The following is a 23,143-nucleotide window of genomic DNA, read 5'->3' on the forward strand; positions in this document are numbered from 1 at the left end:
AAAGCAACAGGGATGTCACTTGCAGGTCAAGGAGAGAAACGTCACTAATGGACAAATGGCGGTGAATGCACAAGCTTGTTCTTGCTTTCGGGGAAAGGATAAAGGGCAGGCAGATTTGTTTGAGGATGGTGGGGTGGGAGGTGGGGGAGAGGGGGGGCGTGGCATGGTGTTTGGGGTGGGGTACACGGTGCTTCATACCCATGAACAACATCATCTTGAACTCAGGACAAGCTCCAGCCATTGGTGGGGAAAGAACAATTACATTTGACAGTTTTTACAGCAAGATACCTGTTAGAACAAGTAAAAGCCTCTTCAGTTCAGGTTAACAGGAGAGGTTAATACCGTGCAAACGTGTTACATGAGTTTGGCCTTCCATGCTTAGAGAATCGCCAAACTCACTGTGTTTTAGAGAAGCCAGAAATCTTTCCGGTGATAAGAATTCATGCTTTATTGAGGTGCTGTGCTAGAAGCAGTGGAGGGATGAAGCCAGACCGCATCTGTGGCAGCGTACATTTTGGATGCCCGTTGAAAGGAGACACCAACATGGCCGCCCTGGGTGGGGGCCCTCTCTACATTCCTACCTACAGCCCCTTCCCAAGAAAACAAGCACCCAGATAAAATTCCTTAATGGACGGGATCTACATAGCATTTTCTATCCTGTTTCATTTTTGGCAGCAGTGGGATTTGAACTCAAGGCTGCGTGCGCACTAGGTCAGGCACTTTACCACTTGAGCTATACCCCCAGCCCTTTTGGCTTTAGTTATTGGGGGGAGGGGGATAAGCTTTTACACAATTTGTCTGGAAACTAGGGCATGATGCTCTGATTTAAGCTTCCCAGCCCAGGTGGTAGGAGAGAACTGCACCCCCGGGGTTCACCGGTTGGGTTGCAGTCTTGCCTTTTGTCCGGGCCGGCTTGGAGCTGCGATCCTCCTTACCTCCGACTCCGGCGTGGCCGGGGTGCTAGGCGTGAGCCACTAGGCCCAGCCTCTACCCCATGGGCGGCGTGCGCTGCAGCACAGATGCGCTCTGTTTCCACGAGCCGCGTCCCCTCTCCAGTGATCCTGTTCACTCTCAAGGGTCACCCCCCCTCCCCCCCAATGCGTGACCCAACAGAAAGCACAGGCCTCGGCAGAAGACCAGGCCAGGAAAGCCGAGGCTTCTGCCCTCCCCTCCCCTCCCCACACCTAACCGAGGCATGGCACCGCCCCGAGGACCCCCGGTTTGGCTCCCCGTGACGGAGGCTATGGAGTCAACAGGATCGCTGGGTGCCGGAGGAAACAGCATTCCAAGTACAAACTGGTATTTGGCAGTGTTTTAAAAAAAAAAAAAAAAAGACATCAGACAGGGCTCCAGTAATGCAAGGAACAGAAGAGAACGCCATGCTTCCGGGCCAGGGCCAGGGCCTTGGGAGTGAAGCTTTTCCTCCCGGTAGGGCATGCTGACGAAACATTGCATACAATGGAACAACAGAAAAAAAAAAGAAATGTTCTCTCGAATTCAGTAAACAAATGACAAAAATGAGAATGAAGTCCCCAGCCTTTGTCTCTTTGAAAATTCATTCGGTGTATAATTTGTTGTTGTTGTTGTTGTTTTTTAATATATTACCTATAATATTAGATGTGCACACAGAGAGATCAGAAGGGTACTGGATTAATATAATACAGGCCAAGCTTGTGAGATTCTGTTAGTTCAAGTTCACAGGAACTTTCCAAAGCAGGAAGAGGCGAGAGTGAAGAATTTAAACCATCAGTCGTTTTAGATGCTTCTGGAAAGAGCAGCCGGTACGTCTAACTGAGGAAGAACTGTCCCTGGGTTTCCTAAAATCACTAGAGGAGTAGCTGAAGCCTAGCTCAGCACAGGAACTTTTTGGGGGGGGAGCCCCCCCTAAAAAAAAGCGAATTAATTCGTCGTCGTGAGCCTGCAAGGCTCACCGTGACAGTCCTGACAGCCCCGTGGCCGCAGGCTCTTGAAGGACCTTCCACGCCTTCCCCCAGTGGAGGCAGCTGCCTGCTAAGACACATCACCCCCTTCTCCAGACTCGGGATGGGGGGCTCCATGTGCGCCCCTCCACCCAGGGTCCTGGCCCACTCTCGACTGCCCGGGGTCTCTGTGCTGAGCACTCCACAGATTTCCCCTTCCACTTCACTATTATGAAAGGCCACGTGGGGGCCCGAGGCCCCCCCAAGCACAGTTTCCACAACCCCAGGGGCGGCACTAGCTTCGCACCTGTAGATCAAAACTCACAACTATGCCTGTGGATCAGACTTCCCACAGCAACAGTGGTGTCACCTTCCGCCACCCCAAAGAAACCCGAGCCAGTGCCCGCAGAGCTGCCTTTCTCGGCAAGTCTACTCCTGACACACACACACACACACACACACACACACACACGCCAGGACGAGCCCTGTGCAGACCGCCTGTGTCCGGCAGGCAGTCACCCCGAACAGAGAGTCCGCACAACCCGGAAAGCTCTTGGGGAGAAAGGCTTTGCGACTTCTTTCCAAGCATCTAGCTGGGTGTTTGCTTCCACCAGAAAAAACCAGGTTCCTTGCGCTACAGGTCTTCTTGATGGCTGTCTAGGAGTGAAGCGCTTGTTCACTGCATGAAGACCTTTTCCTCCCCACACAGATACGGAACACAGAAACCCACACGTACAGCCTGAGCTCACACAGAAAATCCTCCGCTTTCTCTCTTTAGGTTACTCCAGAAAACACAACGGCTCCTTTCATCGCAATGGGTGGCACACAGCCTGCTTTTGATCTTTGATGTGTATAACAACGCCGGGCCAACTCCACGTGCAAAGCATCACGGAGATCTTTATGCTCTGTGTCATGATTAGCATTATTATTAGGTGGCTTTGGGTTTGAATTCAGAAGGTGCAATTGTTGAGGAACAACTGGCTTGTGTGCTAAGGCTGGTGTTCTACCACTTGAGTCACGCCTGCTTTTTGCCTGTTATTTTGAGGATGAAGGCTCAATGACAGCCTGGGCTCTGAAATGAGATATTTTGGGTCTCGACCTCCAGCATAGTTGGGAATACAGGCATGAGCCACTGGCGCCTGGCTCATTATTATTAGTATTTAACATTTTTCAAAACTTATTTATTTTACTTAGGGTCTCATGCATGCGAGGCAAACCCTGTACCACTAAGTCACATTCCCAGCCCTATTATTTATTGTTTTTAAGGAAAATAAAATGGTGACTTTAGGTGACAATGCCAATTTGGTTCTGAAAGTGTTAGTTGGTAGCAGCCGGTACTAGAAGAATGTAGGAGTGTTAGAGACCCCATTTCTGGCCTTCAGTTTCAAACACACAGAAACAGATGGGATTAAACTAACAACCACAAACCAGGGCCAATCAACTTCTTAGGGAGGCTCTTTCCCTAGCACCTTTCTGCAGCATTTTCCCATGGATTTGGCCAATGTGATTGAAAACAAAACTTAGCTAGTACCCGGCAATTGATTCTTCAAAAGTGGCCACCTCTTTAAAGCTCAAAGAAACTGGCCGTATTACAGACTGCCTAGGAGGATGTTTGCAAGTCCATTTGTAAAACGTAGCAGCAAGAGACTAGACTCCTGCCATGAAATGTCAGCCTTAGAATAACTCAGCTCCTGACCCTCAGAGGAGAGGAGGCCAGGGGCGGGGGCTCGGGGGCCTCCTTGGGAATGTGACTTTGAGAGCTCTTGAAATTCTACCTCATCAGAATGAGGAGCCAGGCAAAGCCACGTAATGGAGACAGAAGCACACAGAGTCAAAATAATCCCGAAGGAGGAGGGGACTCCTCCTTCCTCTTATGAAGCAGCTACGGGTGACTCCGTGATTGACCACACTGATGGCTGAAACACGGAATGATGTCGACAGTGAGCATCCACTCAAAGCTAGGACCACTAATTCTCACCATGAAACCGGAATCTCTCCCTTCGCTGACAGTAGTTCTACCACTGGCGAAAAGGACAGTTTAATGATCTAAAATTTCCTGTTCCTAACAAATGCTTAACGGCACAACTGGAATGATTTTGGGGCTGACACAAAAGGCAAATCCAGGACAGACTAGACTCTGGGTGCTTGGTGGAAATGGAGGAACTGTGAGTGTTTTTTTTTTTGACATTACTTGATTTGATTCCTCCAAGAAGTGCTCGAGAAGAAAATGGTTATTATTCACGTTTTAAATGCAGGCCACACGGCACAACTTTTGGTGAGATAAATCTGTGAGAAATTCCCTAATACGAGTCGCACATGGAGGGAGAAATGCGGCCACAGACTTCCTCTAATTAAATGCCTGTCTAATAAAACACCACCGATGGCGCCCAGATGCACGGCAAAGGGGCCGGAGCTCTTCCCGCTCTGGAACTCATTAAATACATTTCTTCATGCTACAAAAATTCCTTGCCTTTTTAGTGTGCTTTTTAACAAGCAATGGCAAAAGCAACCATGAAAGGGTCTATACGTCACATATTTTAAAATAATATCCAACAAAAGATATTAATAGGAGGAGGCCCTGACGTAACTGAGGTTGGATTCAGGGTATTTGTCTCTGTGTAGGTTCTGACCTCAATCCATGGCCTTCCGACAGTTCTTACAGAGCAGAGAGCTAGCAGGGTCTGCAAGCCCGATTTCTAACTCAATCAGTAGACGATTGACTATTACCCTAGAAAGATTGGTTGCCAGGTCTTAGGCAGCTATCGGACACTGAACGAGTCATCAGTCTCTAATGTCTACTTTGGCCTTTCTCCATGTTAACTCAGCATTGCATGCATGTGGTCCTTTCTTAAGTCACACAGTGAGACTCTACAGTCCCAGGTTAAGGGGAGTCGGGGACTGGGGTCTCCCCAAGGGTCAAAGCATGCAAGATAGGCTCACAAACATCCCGGCTTCTCCTGAACTTTGCAGTGACAGCACGATCGCCATGTCACCTTCGCAAACAAGCCTCCCCGGGCTCTAAGCGGGCAGGCCATTCCTATGCTCTCTGACCAGTGTTCTAGAACCTTTGTGAGCACGGGGCTAGCTCCCTAGGGGACAAGTAATGACTAGTCTCAGCAGGTTAGGACATGTGGCCTTAGACGATGCCCCTACTCTTTTGAAGCACACAGGACTGCCACTTTCATAAACACTGGCCAAGAAGTACAAACTGTGTTGTATTAATGATACAAAACCAACAGGCAAAAAAAAAAAAAAATTTTTTTTTTTTGGCCAGTCCTGGGGCTTGGACTCAGGGCCTGAGCACTGTTCTGGCTTCTTTTTGCTCAAGGCTAGCACTCTGCCACTTAAGCCACAGCGCCGCTTCTGGCCATTTTCTGTATATGTGGTGCTGGGGAATCGAACCCAGGGCCTCATGTATACGAGGCAAGCACTCTTGCCACTAGGCCATATCCCCAGCCCCGCAAAATTTTTTTTTTTAAAAGTCTTATATGCAACCCTAAAAGTAGGAACTCTTATCAAAGAACAACTGAGCACATGTGATTAACTAACTGCTATTAAAATGTGTTAGCTAAAATTACTTCCATAAGAAAAAGCAAAACAAAACAACGACTGGAGTATGTTTTGCTTTGGAGGTTAACATTTGATGATTCACATTGTATTGTAAGTTACTATGCAGTATTCACTCATATTTAATTATCAGACTACTGTAAAGTTATAGGAAAGGAACAATCATTTGAACAAACCATCTTCACAATTAAATAACTGGATTTCAAGTTTTACTTTGCTTATTAACTTGCATCTGACTAAGCATTTACATAGCAAACTGACATCTCTCCTAAATCTACACAGAATCTGTGGAGACCTGCTACAACCACAAATCCCCACAACACAAGAGCAGTCCTTCTTTCCTCCTATGGCTTGTGATTATCTGTGTACGTGAGTCACGGTCTTCATCTCTGAACATCTGGCTTAATCAGTAAGCCATACGAACAAGTCTCTCAAATTAAAATGTACATTCTAAAAGGTCCTATTGCACCAAGAGTAATAGAACTGAAGACTAGTAAACAAAATAGTAGTTTCAGCATTGTTGTGCACAGCTATAGGCCATGCAAAGTCACTTCACCTTGTCAGAACAAGTTTTCTCATCCCGACGAATGTTTACTAAATAACTCAGAAGATCTCCTTCTAGTTCTAAAATTCTGTTGAGTTTATAAATAAATCTAATGCCAGAGATAAATATCCAGTAATCAGGTTGATTCATCAGCCATGCACTGAATCAAAGGATTAGAAGGTAGATGCTTATATAAAAATGGACCAAGTCTTGGGAATCTTTAAAACTGACTCTGGACATTCCTATGGACAAAGGATCCTTTGGGAAGCGCAGGTGAGCCAGGACTTCGGTTTGTTTCCTCCCTGTTATCAAATTCTACCCAGCTTGCTAATAAGCACGCCCGCTCTTCCTCTGTGACGACATCACAGGTAGAGTCTTGCAAGACTACGGGCGCCACGGCCTGGCAGGAACGGATCATCTTTGCCAATAGTTATGTAGTCACTTAGGATCTAAAACCAAAATTGTTCTACAATTTATCTTTTTACAAAATTACCAAAGACTGGAAAGTACGAAGAACAGGATTCATAGATAAAAGCACTTCCCTTGTCATGCCCTCCTTCGTGGGCAAGCGAGCCAACAAAATCCAGCAATCACTTTGCGCTACCGGACCTTACAAGGCACTCAGGTCGGCACAAGAAGTGATGGGCGGGGGGGGGGGGGGGCCAGCGGGAGCCGAGGCCAACAGAGCGAAATCGCTGGGGCCGGCACCAAGCAGCACTCGTTTCCCCAGTGGCTCAGCAAAGACACCCAGTGCGAGCTCGAACCAGGCTCAAGGGTCGACAGCAGAGGATACTGAGTGGCAGGCACCGACCAAGGTGGGCCAGGCCTTTAAGGAAGTCAGCTCTTACGACTTGGAACTTCTTCTGGTGCTTCCCCAGAGAAACAGCCAAGCGCCGCTGTTCACAAGAAAGCTCATAAAAGGCGCGTGTGGCAATGACACGGCTCTGGGGACTCACAGGCGGGCAGTTAGTTGCCTGCGGCGAGGAGTTATGCTCCCCCCGCCTCTCGCCTCACTCGGATCTCTGTTTCACCAAGAGCTGCTGAGCGTCCAAAGGGATGACTTCTTAAAGCAGAACTGTCCGCTTCACCAAGGCTAACCCAAATCACACCAACAATCCCCAGCGAAATCTTACCATTCGTGGAGACTTAACAATCTCTACAGCATTCCATCTGAAGCCCGGAAAACGGAAATCATCCCAAATCCTCATGACGTGTTCATTATGTTGAGTACGACTTCACGAACACAATCGCAACTAGCAATCAATGTCCGTTTGGTTTTGGACTTTATCCGTGCCTCACTTTTGAGACACAGACTAGCAGCCCTCCTTTTAAAGAAGGGAGGAGGAAGGCAAAACCAAGGAAGACTTTTGCTAAGATCTGAGACACTTCAGTCAACCAATAGGAGAAGGATCTGCATACATCACTGGACATTCACAGAAAACTGCCATGTAAATATAACACACTATACACATCCCCAGATTCATCATAAAGTATTCCTTCCTAGCCATCAACCAATAAAAGAAACAAGCTCTTGGTAAGCCATCACTGGGACTTGCTGTGTATCTACTGACAAGTCTTTGCTGGAAAGCAAGCCGCTCAGTGTTCTGCTTTTCTTAAAGGTTATAGAAGTCAGGCCTATTCTATCCAAACATATGCCTATCCAAAATGTCCTCCAGCAAATGCTGACACAAAAATGAACAAGTCACTAGAACAGATCACCTCTGCTACAAGCCTGGACTCCTGATCTCCAGGAACCAACAACTGACCACTACCTCCCGGGCCCTTCACGAGTCCTCCTCCCTCTCCTCATGCAGGTACAGGCCCCCCGGGGCACCCTGACTTCTGTGCACGGAAGGAGAACTCAGGCCTGCGGGATGGGCGAATGCCAGCGGCGGGCCAGAAGGGCTCACCAGGGCAGAGTCTGAATCGCTGGATTCAGTCCCGCTGCTAGTGGAGCCCTCGGTCATTTGCAAGGGTGCCAGCTGGCCCGCCGGGCTGCCGGGACACACGGTCTGCACGAGAGGCGTGCCATTGGCTAGCACCCCACCTGCGGAAGCAGCCAGAGTGACCGGTCCTCCCTTGTCATGGTCCTCAAGCCCATCGAGAGCCTCTGGGGTAGAGGCTACTTGACTAAGGATGAGTGGATCTGTCTCTGACTTATTGTACCTGCTGGGGAGAGTCCGTAAATACGGCCTCTGCAAGATGGGGGAGCCGTTCTCAGAGGAAGGCCCCCGGTGTGGGAGAGTATCGTCTCCCACACTCCTATCTCTAAGGTCATGTCCATTTTCCGAGCCATAGCCTTGGGACCCGGTCCTGTCCCAGCTCAGATTTGGACTTGAACTTCGGCTGCCGGGGGGCAGGGGCGTGGCCAAGGGGCTGCGCGCAGCCGAGGCCTGGAACATCCCGTCTATGAGGGAGCTGTGCCTCGGGAGGCCCGGGCTCCCGCTCAGATCGAAGGTGATGTCTGCCGAATCGTCATCAAGGAACTCCCTGGAGGAAGGCGGGGAGAACCGGGCGGAGGGAGGGGAAGCCCTGTGCCTAGCCTGGAGCGGCCTCTCGTCTCTGGAGAGCAGGTACACCCCACTGGTCAAATCACCCTCATAGTTGTCATTTGTTTGGGACCGGGACTGGGACGCTTGTTCTCTGAGCAGGTCGTATTCGCTATCTACGTCACTGCAGTCAATGAAAGGAATGGAGGTGCTGCTGCCGCCAGCAGCCCGGGATGCTGGACCTGTGTTCGGCCGCAGGGGCGGAGGCTGCGCCGGCTGGACGCCCTCCTTGCCGCCCTCGTCCTCGTCCTCCAGGGGCGCCGTGGCCGCCCCGTCGGCCAGCTTGCTCCCGGCGGGGCTCTGCGGCGGTGGCCCCGGCTCTTGCGCCGTCGCTTGCGCTTCCTTCGGTCGCTGGTGGCTCTGGGCACTGGGCGTCTGGGCACCATCTCCACGGGCGAGGCCGGGGTTCTGTGGAGACTGGGCGGGGGGTGGGGGGGGGCAGGGGAGGGGCGAAGGGGGGCGGAGAGGAAAGGGAGATGGTCAGCGTCTAACTTGACACCTCTGGAAAGCCAGGCGGGTGGAGGCATCCTTGGCCTTCCTACAACAAGCAATCTGTGTGATCCAGAAGGTTCTTTCAGGGAGGGCCCCCAGCAGCCCAAGTTCTTTCTAGAACCCTCCATTGCAGATTGGGTTCCCCCGTGTTTCTGCGGAACCAGACAGCCCTTCCTGCTCACAGCGGGCCTCCCAAGCGTGCACGGGAAGAGAGAGAAGGAAAGCCCATGACAAGCCAGGGAAGGTGGCTGCCACCTGGAACCACAGCTACTCGGGAGGCAGGAATTGGGAGGATCACAGGTGGAGGGCATCCCAGACAATATGCTTTCCCAAGAACCGGCAGGGAGCTGGGAGCCCATAGCGCTGGGTAGGGTGGCATAGGCCAAGCCATCCTAGAGACTCAGGAAGCACAAACAAGATTACAGCCGAGCCCAGACCGGGCACAATGCAGACCCTATGAGAAAAACAACGGAAGCAAAAAGGCCTGGGGGCATCATTCAACTGGTAGAGGACCACCTAGCAAGCTCAGACCCCCCCTTCCCCCCAACCAACCACTCACTCATTATGGACCCCTTAACACAGCCTCCCCCCAGACGATAAACAGCTCCTCTGCTTCTATTCTTCTTAGCGGGGAAGCCAGCAGGTACTACACCCAGTAGTTATAAGGCAGCCGGGATGGGGTGGGGGGAAGCAGGGGGGCTTATCTCTGCACACAGCAGATTCACCTAGCCAGACGTGGGATCAGTTCTCCTGGCTTTGGCAGAGGTTTTTAACCTCTAAGCCAACTTTAAGCCAATGGAGCAAACTTCTCAGGGGCTGAGCACACGGAACGGTCAGCTGAGAAAGGCCCTGCTGTGCCCAGGCTGGGTGTACAAACCCCCACTCTACATGAGGCCAGCTATCACCAGACACTCGCCCGTGACAAACTCCCAGAGGAAGGACATGCAACGGCAATCCTGACTCAGTGGAGGAGGCTGGGGCGCAGCCGTTACAACCGTCTCCCGCTACACTCACCTGTCTTGGCACTTCGGAATTCAGCGCGGTGGGCTGCGTAGCCAGGCTCCTGATGGAATGAATCTTGCTGTGTTTTCTAGGACAAATGGTAGAGAGCTCAAGTGGTTTTAAAGGAACGGAAAGGGGCTTTTTTTTCCCCCCTAACATCTGCATGGTGCAGGAGTGATGGCTGTTCTCAAGGTCAGCCAAGTCCCCCTGTGCTTCGTGCTGAAGGAACACAGCAGCCAGAGGCACGACTGTTTCCCAGTGAGGGCCAGGAGGCTAAGGACACGCTGCCCGTGCCCCTGTAAACTGTGACCCAACAACAGGAAATCAAGTGCAGGGCTGGGGGCATGGCTCAAGTGGAGGAGCACTTCTGTAGAAAATGTAAGGCCCTCAGTGCAAACCTCAGTACCTCTCTGTCTCTCTGTTTGTCTGTCTGTCTCTCTCTCTCTCACACACACACACACACACACACAGCTACCAGGAGAGAAGGGAGCTAGCGTGCAAACACCTCTTACCTTTCGAACTGCACTTTCTTGTGTCCTCCTTCTTTAACGTAATCCAGAACTTGCTTCTGAGTCCGACCACTGAAATGAAGACCAGGAGAGGAAAGGGGGGAGATACGGAGGCGTTCTCACTTAAAACCACAAACACACTTTACCATCTCTACTTCCCTTCCACACCTGAGAGATACAGGTTTTCTTTGCTCTCCAGGAAGAAAATCAATCCTGAGAGAAGCCCTATTCTTGTGTCATTGTTCCTTCATATAACAGATAAAAGTCAATAAAACCCATTTAGTACTGGTGAGGAAGAACCTAACAATTCCCCTACCTTCCACAAAGGTAGGCAGATACTTTGGCAAAATGGAGGGAAAAGTAAACCATATCATGTTTATGAAGCAGCATCAAGGGTAAATAAGATACTTTTGTTCTCCATACGGGGGGAAAAATTCTTTTCTGAATTAGGCACTCGTGAGCTAGGGAGTATAGCTCAATGGTAGAGTACTTGCCTAGCATGTACAAAGCCTTGGGTTTGGTCCCCAAACTAAAAAACAAAACAAAACAAGACCCATTTATCTATAGTCTTATATCAGTAATTGACTATGCTGGGTAGCTTTCCAGAGGGATGTTGAAGGTTCTAACAGAGCTCTGCAGGCCAATGAATGTCTGTCCTAGGAGCCGTGACAGGTCTTAGGGAAATCTCCAAAAAAAAAAAAAAAAAATGTCCATGCAACAAACAAATGGGTGTGAAGTGACATTCATACCTGAACCGAAACGAAGACCCGCGGCTGAAGAGGACAGGCTTTGGCTTTGGTTTGGGTTCTTCAAAAAGTCTAAAGAAAGCGTGATGCTCCACACAGATTTTCCAGAAAGACTTGCAGAAATCCCGACTGGCCATTAAGAATTCCAAGGTATCTTGGTACGAGCTCTAAGCAAGAGAACATATAACATGGATACATACATATATATATATATATATATATATATATATATATACCAACATTCTGTTGAAATAGAAGAAAATAAATAGAAAAAAGAACTCGTCCAATAAAATTTCGATCATAAATTTTATTACAGCGGGACCATGAACCCAAAGACTTAGCAAAATGGAGTTGTTCCTAATGACAACATGCAACTACTTGTCCGCCATCTTCCCTCCAGAGTTCTGCACGGGCGCTACAGGAAATGAGAGCCAATGGAGGGGAAGTGCCACCATTTCGTTGGCAGAAATTATACACAACGTGTTGATTTACCTTCCATTTCCTTCATAAAAATAAACCAAGGGGGCTGGGGATATGGCATAGTGGCAAGAGTGCCTGCCTCGGATACACAAGGCCCTAGGTTCGATTCCCCAGCACCACATATACAGAAAACGGCCAGAAGCGGCGCTGTGGCTCAAGTGGCAGAGTGCTAGCCTTGAGCGGGAAGAAGCCAGGGACGGTGCTCGAGCCCTGAGTCCAAGGCCCAGGACTGGCCAAAAATAAATAAATAAATAAATAAATAAATAAATAAATAAATAAATAAATAAATAAAAAAATAAACCAAGGGGGCTGGGGATATGGCCTAGTGGCAAGAGTGCCTGCCTCGGATACACGAGGCCCTAGGTTCGATTCCCCAGCACCACATATACAGAAAACGGCCAGAAGCGGCGCTGTGGCTCAAGTGGCAGAGTGCTAGCCTTGAGCGGGAAGAAGCCAGGGACAGTGCTCAGGCCCTGAGTCCAAGGCCCAGGACTGGCCAAAAAAAATAAAAAATAAACCAAGGACTAAAATCCCTTTTTGTCTTTCTTTTCTTGCTTCCCTTAAAATAACCGAAACATTTTTTTTTTCCCCTTTCCATTATTTTCTCATGGTTCCCATCAACGTTTTTGGGGTTTTTTGGGTTTTTTTTGCCTCCAGACTTTCCCTATAAAACAGCACCTGGCTGGAGCCTCCAGGCCGCCCCAGGAACTATGCAGGAAACGAAATTTGGTTTTCTGGAACAGAAAAGTCTTGAGTCTGAAAAATGCATGCCCTTTGATTGTGGAAAGTGGATATGGTGATTTTCTCCTCCCCCAGTGGCAGTGGCCATGTCACGTAAACAAACGAGCGACCACGGCTCCTCCGCAGGGGCAACTATTTGGGGGGACGTCACGGTGCGAGCAGACGCAAGCCCCAGGGGAGGCTTCACCCGGCCCCCGCGTGGCCATTTCCGCCATGTGAAGCTCCCTGGCCCCCACGGGAGACTCCTTTAGGGGATCCCCGGGTGGCCTGTGAGAATGAACGAGCTGAGGTGGAGGAGTGGGGTGACATCAGGGACCAGAGGGCTGGGGACCTCATCCTCCGACGCCGGTAGGCCACTGGGGCCGCCCCTGTACCCCACTGTCACTTACATTTGCGTCGGGGCGGAGCTTGATGAGAAAGCGCTTCCTCTTGAAGCTCAGCTTCCGTACTTTGGCCCAGTTGAAGGCATTGATCTTGGTGAAGCCCTACAGAGTGGAGAGAAGCCAGTGAGCCGAGGGCACAGGGCCGAGGCCGCTCGGCCGCTCGGGGAGACATCTTCCGCGGAGGCGCTGGGAAGATCCGCACTGGGAGCTCATTAGCGCTCACTGAGGATAGGACCGGGAATGCACGCGAAGACTGCCTCCAGTGAGAGAAGCCAGCCAAGGGCAGCAGAGGACAACTCACGGCAAAACCAGCCCGGTCATTAGCGCCCCTCATTTGTGCGGTGTCAGGTGCTCACCTCGGGGCGGTATATATCTTATCTAACCTCAGACAAACCCTAGAGACACAGATTTGTTCTCTTTGTTTTACAGATGTAGAAACTCCAAGCGAGCTATGTTTTGCTTTGTGACTTCTGTGGCCGGGAGAGGCGCTTTAACCAGAAGCTACTGCCACGCTGCCCAGAGTACCGGCAGCCCCTGGGTGGGACTCCCGAGCCAGGTGGGGAGGGGTAAGAAACAAAGTTGGGCTGGCGGACTCCGATTCCCACCTGGAGGAATGGCTTGATGACACGCTGGCCACAAGATTAATTGCACGGTCTTGGCTGGTACAATTCTCAATTTTAGTTGCTAACAGTCACCATCAAACAAATCAACCGCAAGGCACCTCCTTTCCCTCTTTATGATCTTCAGCAGTGTGGTAAGGGTTGTGTCTTTGAAACGGAACGGTAGTAACGAAAGGACGTGGGGTTGTACTGTGTTTTCTTCACAGACACAGACTAGCAGGTCAGAAACTGTCAGGAAAAGTCTTGCTGGCAGGAGCCCCCTCCCCACCCCCCATGCTCTTCCTGAAGGCAATTCTGCAACGCTTAGCCTGTGTCATGAACACCTGACTGGGGAGCAGAGGTTGCTGTGGCTCTTGATGAGAGGTGGAGGGGGAACAGAAGCCAAGTCTACACAGGTCTACAGGGCTCGTGACTTAACACTGCCTGAAATTCAACGCGTGTCACAAAAATGGTAAACGCTCTCGATAGAGCCATGAGAAGAAAGCGCGGGTTACTTGCCTGTGCTTAAGAGCAGTGCACTGTGAAGATATTTGGGGGAGCTGTTATGGTTTGGATCAGGTTTATTTAAGCGTACCTCCTAAAGGCTTACGCGTCAGACGCTTGGTCCCTGGTGTGTGGCAATGTTGGGAGGTGGCGGGGCTTTTAAGAGGTGGGGCCTAGTGGGAGGTCTTTAGGTCAGGGGTGGGGAGGGGGGGAGGGGGGGGAGGGGAGGCAGTAAAGTTGTGGTAGGGATCAATGAAGTTCCCACGAGAGTTGTTCTTGGCTTTCTATCTGGTAATGTGATCTCTCCCTTTAGCATGTGCTCCAGCCATTGTGATACTGTTTGCCACAAGGTGATTGATGCAGCTACTGGGGGGCCTGTGTCAGAACCCCCCCCCCCCAAACTGCAAGCTTAATAAACGTTTTTTGTTACTCATTCTCAAGGTATTTTGCATAACAGAAAAGGGTTGTGCGTTATCTTGACTTCATTCCTGCCTTCCCAAGATGTACAAGAACTACGAAACTGCACGCTTGGACTATGCGTAGGTATGTCAGTAACACCTCAATGGAACCACTAAGAGGAAAGCATTGAAAACCACACATTTAAAGAGACAGACAGTGGCTCACGCCTATAATCCCAAACTTAGGAGGCTCAGGATCTGAGGATCCCAATTTGAAGCCAGCCCAGGCAGAAAAGTCCATGGGATTCATATTGCCAGGTAACCAGCCAAAAGCCAGAAGGGGAGGACAGGCTCAATTGGTAAAGTGCCACCCTTTAGCAAAAAAGCCACGTAAAGAGTATGAGCCTTGAGTTCAAATCCCAGTACCAGCTCACAAACAAACAAAAAGCCACAGGGCTGGGAATATGGCCTAGTGGTAGAGTGCTTGCCTCACATACATGAGGCCCCAGGTTCGATTCCTCAGCACCACACACATAGAGAAAGCCATAAGTTGTGCTGAGGCTCAAGTGGTAGAGTGCTAGCCTTGAGCAAAAAGAAGCCAGGGAGAGTGCTCAGGCCCTGAGTTCAAACCCCAGGACTGGCAAAACAAACAAGCAAACAAACAAAAAAACCCACAAACTACATAAATTAGAAGGCAGAGAATCATTAGGTAAAAATCTTTAGGTAAAAATTCAAGTACAGTTTATCCTTTGCTACAAAGTTAGTCCAGTGTAAGGAGATAGCTTTCATCAAAGCTTTGTATGAAATTGTTCTTCCTCAAAAAGCATACATTTTTGTTACAGTTAGGTACCACTGAAGTTCTCCAAGAAGTTGGTTTAGTCAAAGTTAGGTAAAAAAGAAAAAATTCACATTACATCAAAATGCCACCTCTGAAGTGTGGAAAGGTTTTGAACCCTTGGTGTGAAGTCCTCACTCCAACGTACTGTGCATGATGAATACATTCCAGTCTATTGCGTACGACATATACTCTAAGCACAGGTCCGCTGACAGATGCAGGTTTCGTGGCTCTAGAAAGTCACTAAATGCCAAAGGATCTGAAACATGGCACTCCCCAACCAGTGGATGGGTGAAGGCGAAAGAATGTGGAAGCTGACAGTCGGGGAGAAGGTGACTTTCTCTCGCTCACATGACCAGAGGTCTCCATGGGCACCGGCGAGGGTGTTCGCTTGCGAAGCGAAGGGCACTGTGTTCTCAGCCTTCTCACCTGAAATACTAGAATCCCCGTGTTGGCGACAGCCAGGTTGATCTTGGTGCCTTCCCTGTCCTGGGCAGGGTGTAAGCGGATTCCATACATCTCCAGCCGCCGGGCCACCTCCAGGAGCTGGAAATCCGACTCTGCGGGTGTCTGTCCACTGACAAAGCAAAGAGAGAAGAGAAAGGCCAGGAGACTTGAATTCCTGGTGTCTATTAATTCCAGATTAAGCAGCTTCTCCTGGAAAATAAAAGGCGCTTCATGGCGGGCAGTAGGGCTGCCCGATCAGATGGCCCCAGCCTTCCCCTTCGCTAAGCCCAAAGCCAGGAAGCTAGAACAAAAGCTCCTTTGCTTGGGTAACATAAAACCCCCAAAGTCTGTCTCCCACAAGGCCGGCTCTTTAGAAACTCGGTTTCCTCTAGGTCACATAAAAGCCAAACACCATAGTGTTAAGCAAGTTTTTAGTCACTTTCAAAAAGCCAAACTTGCAAGTAAAGTTCAAGGCGACGGTCACCAGGCTCGAATGCGTGCCTTAGAGCAACAAGGAGAAAAGGCGCAGATCAAACCAACGCCCAAAGTGACACAAAGGTTTTGATTTTTATCATAGGCTTACATGATGCTCACTTCACCGTGTCCCTTTCCCGGTCTCCTGTTAAAATGGTCACCACAAAGTCCTGAGTTCTTACGAGCTTTGGGTGTCTGAAAATTACAGCCCACCCTGTCTCCTGGGAAGGTAAGTCAGGCCCTGAGCCCTCCTCTCCCACGGAAAACCTGTATTCATTCATTCGTTCATTCATTCATTCGTATTTGTTTTCTTTCTCTCTGTCTGTCTCTATTTCTCTTTTATGGGTACTGTAGTTTGAACTCAGGGCCTTGCACTCTGATTTGGCTTTTCCCCCCCAAGCCTGCCATTCGACCACTTGAGCCACAGCTCCACTTTTGGCTTCTTGGTGGTTACCTGGACATAGGAATCTCACAGACTTTTCTGCCTGGGATGGCTTCTAACGGTGATCCTCAGATCTCGGCCTCCTCAGTAGCTAGATTACAAGCGTAAGCCATAGCACCGAGCTGGAAACCAACATTTCTGAGGGTCTGCAACATCTCAGTGAGTTTGTACTCTTTCTGCTCCAGACTTTGTGCTTTTCATCTCAACTGTGTGTGTGTGTGCGTCTGTGTGTGTGTATGCACACACATCTGTGTATGCTGAGAGATGGACAGTAACAGCTCAAAGGGAAGACGTGTGTAGGACTTACATGTGGTTATGGTGAAATTCCACAATTTTGTCTTCTAACGCATCTTGCTGAGGTATGTATTTATTTTTCGCTAAGTGCTCTCGGTCCAAAGCTTCATCAAAGTCCCCGATCTCAGCTGAAAAGAAAGAAGAGAAGAAAAAACAGACCACACAGGACAAAGACTTCATTATGTGTTAAATCTGGAAGCTAGCTTACAACATCAGGTAAGCCCAGCAGGTAAACCGGAAGCTAGCACATAGTATCAGGTAAGCCCACCTGGTGGGGAACAAGGACAGACTCCATAATGGAATATGCCGACCTAAAAGATGATTTCTACTCCTCATCACTAACAGGTGCAAGGAAAACAGTAGAATGATACATCTTCAGTCATACGTTCTTTTGGTTGCTTTCTCTTTTTATTGTTTCAGTTTTGAACACGTGTTCTTATCATGTCCACATGGTCATTCCACCTACTAATAGGGTAGTATGGCATTTTAACACAAGATCATCATGTGTCATGATCAGACCAGAGTAATTAACAAATCCATCACTTCAGGTATGTGTCATTTCTCTGTGCAGAGAGCTTTCAAAGTTCCCTCTAATAGCAATTTCCAAATATGTGATTAACTGTTGCCGGTCATAGTTATCTCACTGTTCTACAGAACATTAAAGGCGAGTCCTCCTGTCTCTCCTCCTCACCCCTTGAGGTCACTTTTCTTCTTGACAGTAAATGCTGCTTGTAGATGGTTGCTCTTAACTTCTAAACTGACCCTGGAGTGTCAGGACTTTACAAAATCAACTTTTAAAACGTTCATATGTAACAACTACTAGTATAAAACTCAAATTCTTTACCATGGAGAGAAGAGGGTTGTAAATGAGAGAATCGGATGGGTTTTAAGGAAAACGTAAAGACATTTGCTAAACAATTTATACCCTTGTTGTCAGAAATAATAGGTCACATTGCAAAAACCATACATTTTTTTCATCCACATGAAATCTGATACATTGTCTCACCAAGCCTCAAGATACTTCTCAGAATTGATGTCACGCGCAAACTGAAAGCACAGAGCTTTAAAATAATAATTGTGTCTTAGCGGAGCAACCGTGGCTGGAGTTAATAGCCACGGGAGAGAGCTCTGGGGAAACACGCCCCTTCCTTCACATGTGAACAAGCTCAATGAAAAGGAGCCTAATGACCAGAGCCTAATGACCAGAATCCAGCTGTTCTGGTAAAAAGCCAGTGAGTGGCGGCTATGAACACGCTGTTTCCCTTTGGCACGAGCAGCAATCCGTCACACTAGCCAAGCGCTTTGCATCTCAAACAGGATGTGACTTCCGGGCGGCCATTCCACACACCCAACCAGAACACCTGCTCTGCCCAACACAGTGCCAACCCACCTGCCGTGACCACTAACTAGTACCACTAGTGTCACGAGTCCTCCCTCACTTTTTCTAGATGAAATGGCCCTTCCCTGACGACAGTAAAATGGGGGTGCCCTCCACCCTGGAAGGCAGTCAGAAGCAAGAGGCCTTCTGGGCTTACAGCCAGGGGTATCAGTTGCTTGAACAATGGCAGCTTTGATCTTCCTGCAATGCCAATGGATCTCAAGAACATACAGTGGGTTCTTGTTATAATTTAGAGTCACTGTGAACATCAAGTGAGTGATGACTCTACTGGTGCTTCTAGAGGGAAACTGGGTCAGATTCATGCAAAATTAGGGTGTTTTCACAAACTGACCGGTGGATGTGTTTCAGCTGAAAGACATCCATCTTGAGCATACATTACTGATTCATTCACACTGAACTCGAGGCCAGTGGCACAGCTAACTCACGCTTGAACAAAACTCATCCACCACATATATTTTCTCCCTAAAAGGCTCATAAAGCCACGCTTAGGGACACTCGACGGCACTTGAGCACGGTGCTTGGGGACCAATTTAAGCAGTGCAAATCACCAGTAACAACACAAAATTCAGAAAGCATGGCAGTCAACATTCTGCGGAAAGGATGGGAATAGAAACGTGAAGACAGGCCTGTGACTGTGTCACATGACTCCTAGGCCAGCATCAAACAGGTCTGCAAATGACCACAGAAGGGCACGTGGACTGTTTTGGAGGGTTCAGATGAGTGGTTGCTTTGGGATCTACAGGATCTGAAAGCCATGCAGTTGTTTTTTTTTTGTGACTCTAGGTTAGGTTTCTCCATGCATACACTCTACCACTTGAAACATATCTCCACCTCTGGATTTTGGGTAGTTAATTGGAGATAAGAGTCCTACGAACTTTCTTGCCTGCTCTGGCTTTGAACTACAACCCTCAGATCTCAGCCTCCTGGAGAGCTAAGATTACAGGTGTGAGCTACTGTACTGTAGCCAGCTATGTTCAGATTTCTTCCCATTGCTGAAGTGCCCTTTACCACAGCTAGTCTGGGACTAGCCATCCCTTCTGATTCCTAAGCATCCTGCTATGGGAAATAACCTGAAGGACAAATGAAACCTGTGGTCGTTTTTATGTCCTAATGTACACGCTCGATAACGGATATGAAATCAAGGACAAGACAGAAGCAGTTGGTTCTGTCTGGCCACGGTCTATCGTACTTCCCCATTGTGACCACTGAGAAATCAATCGCATCTTCATCATAATAAGCACAGAAATTCCAAGCGAACGTGTGGGGCTCTGCCTTTGAAAATGAGTTTGGAAAACTGTCTTCTGGGCATTCATACTAGCAGCAGAAATAGTAAAGCCATTCTTTTTTTCTTTCCTTTCTCTCTTTCTTTCTTTTTTTTTGGGGGGGGGTGGGGGAGGGGGAGAAGGTCCTACTACTGGGGCTTGAACTCTGGGCCTTGCGCTCTTGCTTGGTGTTTTCCACTCAAGGCTGGCACTCTCCCCCGTCATACCTCTACTTGTAGCTTTTGATGGGTTAACTGGAGTCTCACGGACTTTTCTGTCCAGAATGACATCAGACCTGAACCCTCAGATCTCAGCCTCCTGAGTAGCTAGCATTGCAGGTGTGAACCACCAGCGCCCGACGAACAAAGCCATTCTATGCCTTCTGTGAGCTATGGGGGGCAACCCGTGTGCCCTCCCCCCCCTCTCCCCCCCCCACGCCCGCGCCCGCCCGCCAACATCAATCAGATCACACGGCTGTTCTGGAAGGAGACCAGCGGAAACTTACATTGCACAATGTGTGAGATAAGAAGAGCAGCACTGGTGTCGTTACACGTGAGCCTGCCCTGAGCCAAGTCCTGCTTCACCTGCAGAGCAAACAGGTACCTGCAAAGGTCAACGCAGACAGGTGTCACACAAGAGGAGGGACGGCCCGAGCGCACCGGGAGGTCACTGCAGGGTCACAACCCCCTCCCCCCAAAAGGACAAGGGGGGAGGGGGGACACGGGCTGTCACGCCTCACAGGGAGAGTACTGTGTCTCATTCTGCATAGAGAGGCAAAAAAATTAGGTCAAGACAGTCTAGGGAGGGGCTGGGGATATGGCCCAGTGGCAAGAGTGCTTGTCTCGTATACATGAGGCCCTGGGTTCGATTCCCCGGCACCACATATGCAGAAAACGGCCAGAAGGGGCGCTGTGACTCAAGTGGCAGAGTGCTAGCCTTGAGCAAAACGGAAGCCAGGGACAGTGCTCAGGCCCTGAGTTCAAGGCCCAGGACTGGCAACAACAACAAAAAAAAAGACAGTCTAGGGAAAAACCAGGTGGGGAGGGGCAGGGGTGTGACTATATACACACACATATATATGAAAATACTGTATATTTATGAAAATACTACATTTAAGCCTCCTAAAAACTCTTAAGAGAGGAGAAGGGAGGAGGGAGGGAGTTAAGAAAGAGCATTATAGAAAGGGTGAATGTGACCAAAGTACATTACATTATAGGCATGCGCGTAACTAGCATAATGAAACCCACTGGTACCCGAAGATGTGAAACTGTAACGTGTGCACGTGTGTGTGTGCGTGTGTGTGTGTGTGTGTGACGTGTCAAATGTCTGCAGAATGATCAGTTCAACGCGGAGTGACCGGAAGGGAATGACGGGTGAACGCGGGCGTCGTGGCTCGGCCGCTGCCGGCCGCGTGGGTGGCGGGGACCGGAGCGCCCTCGATGCACGGGGTCTCCCGTGGTCTCATGACTCCCCACGCAGCCCCTCTATCCGCCTCACCGACCGGCTGTCAAATCCACTCTGAGTTCTGTTTCAAGGCCTTTCTTCACGGTGTTGGATACAGCAACTCAACTCTCCATTTTGGTATAAAGGATATATTTATGCATCAAAGAAACTAAGTCAAGCCGTGGGGGGTGGGGGGGGAGGGGGGGAATATCCCTGTGAGCTTGCTCGTGTTTAGGAGGGTAGGCGCGCTTGGAAACGCTGTGGCTGTCCATAGCAACGGGGTCCCACCCCTCACACCCACACACCCACATTCAAGACTGGTCCGTGTCTGAGCTCAGCCTCTTCTTCCTCCCCTCCCGCCCTCCTCCTTCCTCTCTCTCCTTCGCCTTTCCTCTCCCGTCCCTTCTGTCTTTTCCCCTCTTCCTCCTCCCATGCTCTCCTTCCCTTCCTGATTCTTCCCGCTGCTCTTCTTTCTTACCCTCGCCCTTTCCTTCTCCTTTTCTTCCCTTCCCTCCACTCTCCTTCTCTTCCCTTCCTTTGTCATGACTCTACCAAAAAAAAAAAACAAAAAAAAGGCAATGGAATCATCTGGAAGGAGCCTCCCACTGGTCAATGCTGGGGGAACCTGAACCGAAGCAGAGGATTGACGTGAACTGACACGGTGAATTTATGGAAATCCCTAAGTCCGTAACGACACTCCTAAGAGAAGGCAGAGGAATTGCGATGTTATCGCCACTCAAGGAGCCGCGAGAGCAGCTCCCTGCCCTGCACGAGGGCGCGGAAGGCAGAGAGCGTCGTGACAGCCTGGGGGGGGGGTACACGGCAGGAGCGACGGGGTTGGGAAGGCTTCACTCCACACCTTCTGAACGACATCACTGACCCCGGGCGCACCGGGTCAGCGGGCATAGAAATCATCCAGGAGATGGTGTGTCCAGATGGCTGAACACACACAATTCCTTCCCCATGGAAAGATGTCACCATCGTAAGCCGCTGGACAATCCCAGCGCTGACCATGAAACACGGAACACACCGCATCATCGGCGATGGACTGTCCCCCGACAGGTTCGCCTGAACCCATCTTGAGAAAGGCTCAGCCCTCGAGAAAATAAGACAGCTTAGAAGAATAAGCCAAACAGCACCATGAGCAGGCAGGATGCATTGTAGTACACAGCAGTATCATGAGGCAACAAATAATGCAACATGCTAGATTACGAAAGGCCCAGCCAGAGAGAAGACGGGAACGGATGACGCGGTAAGAAAGGAAAAGTCTCATTACCTGACTCATGCAATTGGAATCCCTCTGTATATCACCTCTATGATAATAAAGTAAGTTGATACTTTTTTTTTTTTAAAAGGCCCAGCCAGAGGGGCTGGGAATATGGCCTAGTGGTACAGCGTTTGCCTCGCATACATGAAGCCCTGGGTTCGATTCCTTAGCACCACATAAACAGAAAAGGCCAGAGTGGCGCTGTGGCTCAACAGGTAAAGTGCTAGCTAGCCTTGAACAAAAAGAGGCCAGAGACAGTGCTCAGGCCCTGAGTTCAAGCAAAAAACAAATCAACAACAACAACAAAAACAGCCAGGTGCAGATGGCTCACACCTGTAATCCTAGATCTTCAGGAGACTGAGATATGAGATATGAGGAGACTGAGGATATGAGATATTGGGGGTTTTTGTTGTTGTTGTTGTTTTTGGTTGGCTATGGGGCTTGAACTCAGGGCCTGGGCACTGTCCCTGAGCACTTTTGCTCAAGGGACCACTTGAGCTACAGCTCTACTTCCAGTTTCTTGAGTGGTTCACTGGAGCTCAGAGTCTTGCGGGGACTTTTCCGCCACGGCTGCCTTGAACCGCAATCCTCAAATCTCAGCCTCCCGAGCAGCTAGGATTAGAAGCGTGAGTCGCCAGCGCCAGCGGATCCTGCTTCGAAGCCAGCCGGGGCAGACAAACCTTAGAGACTTATTTTCAATGAACGGGCATCAAAGCTGGAAGTAAAGGCGTGGCTCACAGCCTTGAGCAAGAGAGCCCCACTCGTGGCACTACTGGGGTTTGGACTGAGGGCCCCCCCCCCACACTCGTAGTGAAGCAAAAATGAAAGAGTAATTCCTTTCAAGTCC

The 23,143-nt window shown here is 49.6% G+C and overlaps 1 protein-coding gene across 1 annotated transcript in view; it reads right to left on the reverse strand.

Moving 5' to 3' along the window:
* Farp1 (FERM, ARH/RhoGEF and pleckstrin domain protein 1) overlaps positions 1 to 23,143 on the reverse strand; it is a 194,992-nt gene that overhangs the window by 30,546 nt on the left and 141,303 nt on the right. Inside the window, exons 6-13 of the mRNA XM_048341159.1 lie at positions 20,092 to 20,189; positions 16,939 to 17,053; positions 15,698 to 15,845; positions 12,939 to 13,034; positions 11,332 to 11,495; positions 10,586 to 10,654; positions 10,086 to 10,161; positions 8,762 to 8,996 (exon numbers count right to left, since the gene is read on the reverse strand). Coding sequence (XP_048197116.1) covers positions 8,762 to 8,996; positions 10,086 to 10,161; positions 10,586 to 10,654; positions 11,332 to 11,495; positions 12,939 to 13,034; positions 15,698 to 15,845; positions 16,939 to 17,053; positions 20,092 to 20,189 — 1,001 coding nt within the window. The remainder of the gene's footprint in view (positions 1 to 8,761; positions 8,997 to 10,085; positions 10,162 to 10,585; positions 10,655 to 11,331; positions 11,496 to 12,938; positions 13,035 to 15,697; positions 15,846 to 16,938; positions 17,054 to 20,091; positions 20,190 to 23,143) is intronic.

Source organism: Perognathus longimembris, chromosome 3 (assembly GCF_023159225.1).
Source record: "Perognathus longimembris pacificus isolate PPM17 chromosome 3, ASM2315922v1, whole genome shotgun sequence".
NCBI classification, from domain to species: Eukaryota; Metazoa; Chordata; class Mammalia; order Rodentia; family Heteromyidae; genus Perognathus; species Perognathus longimembris.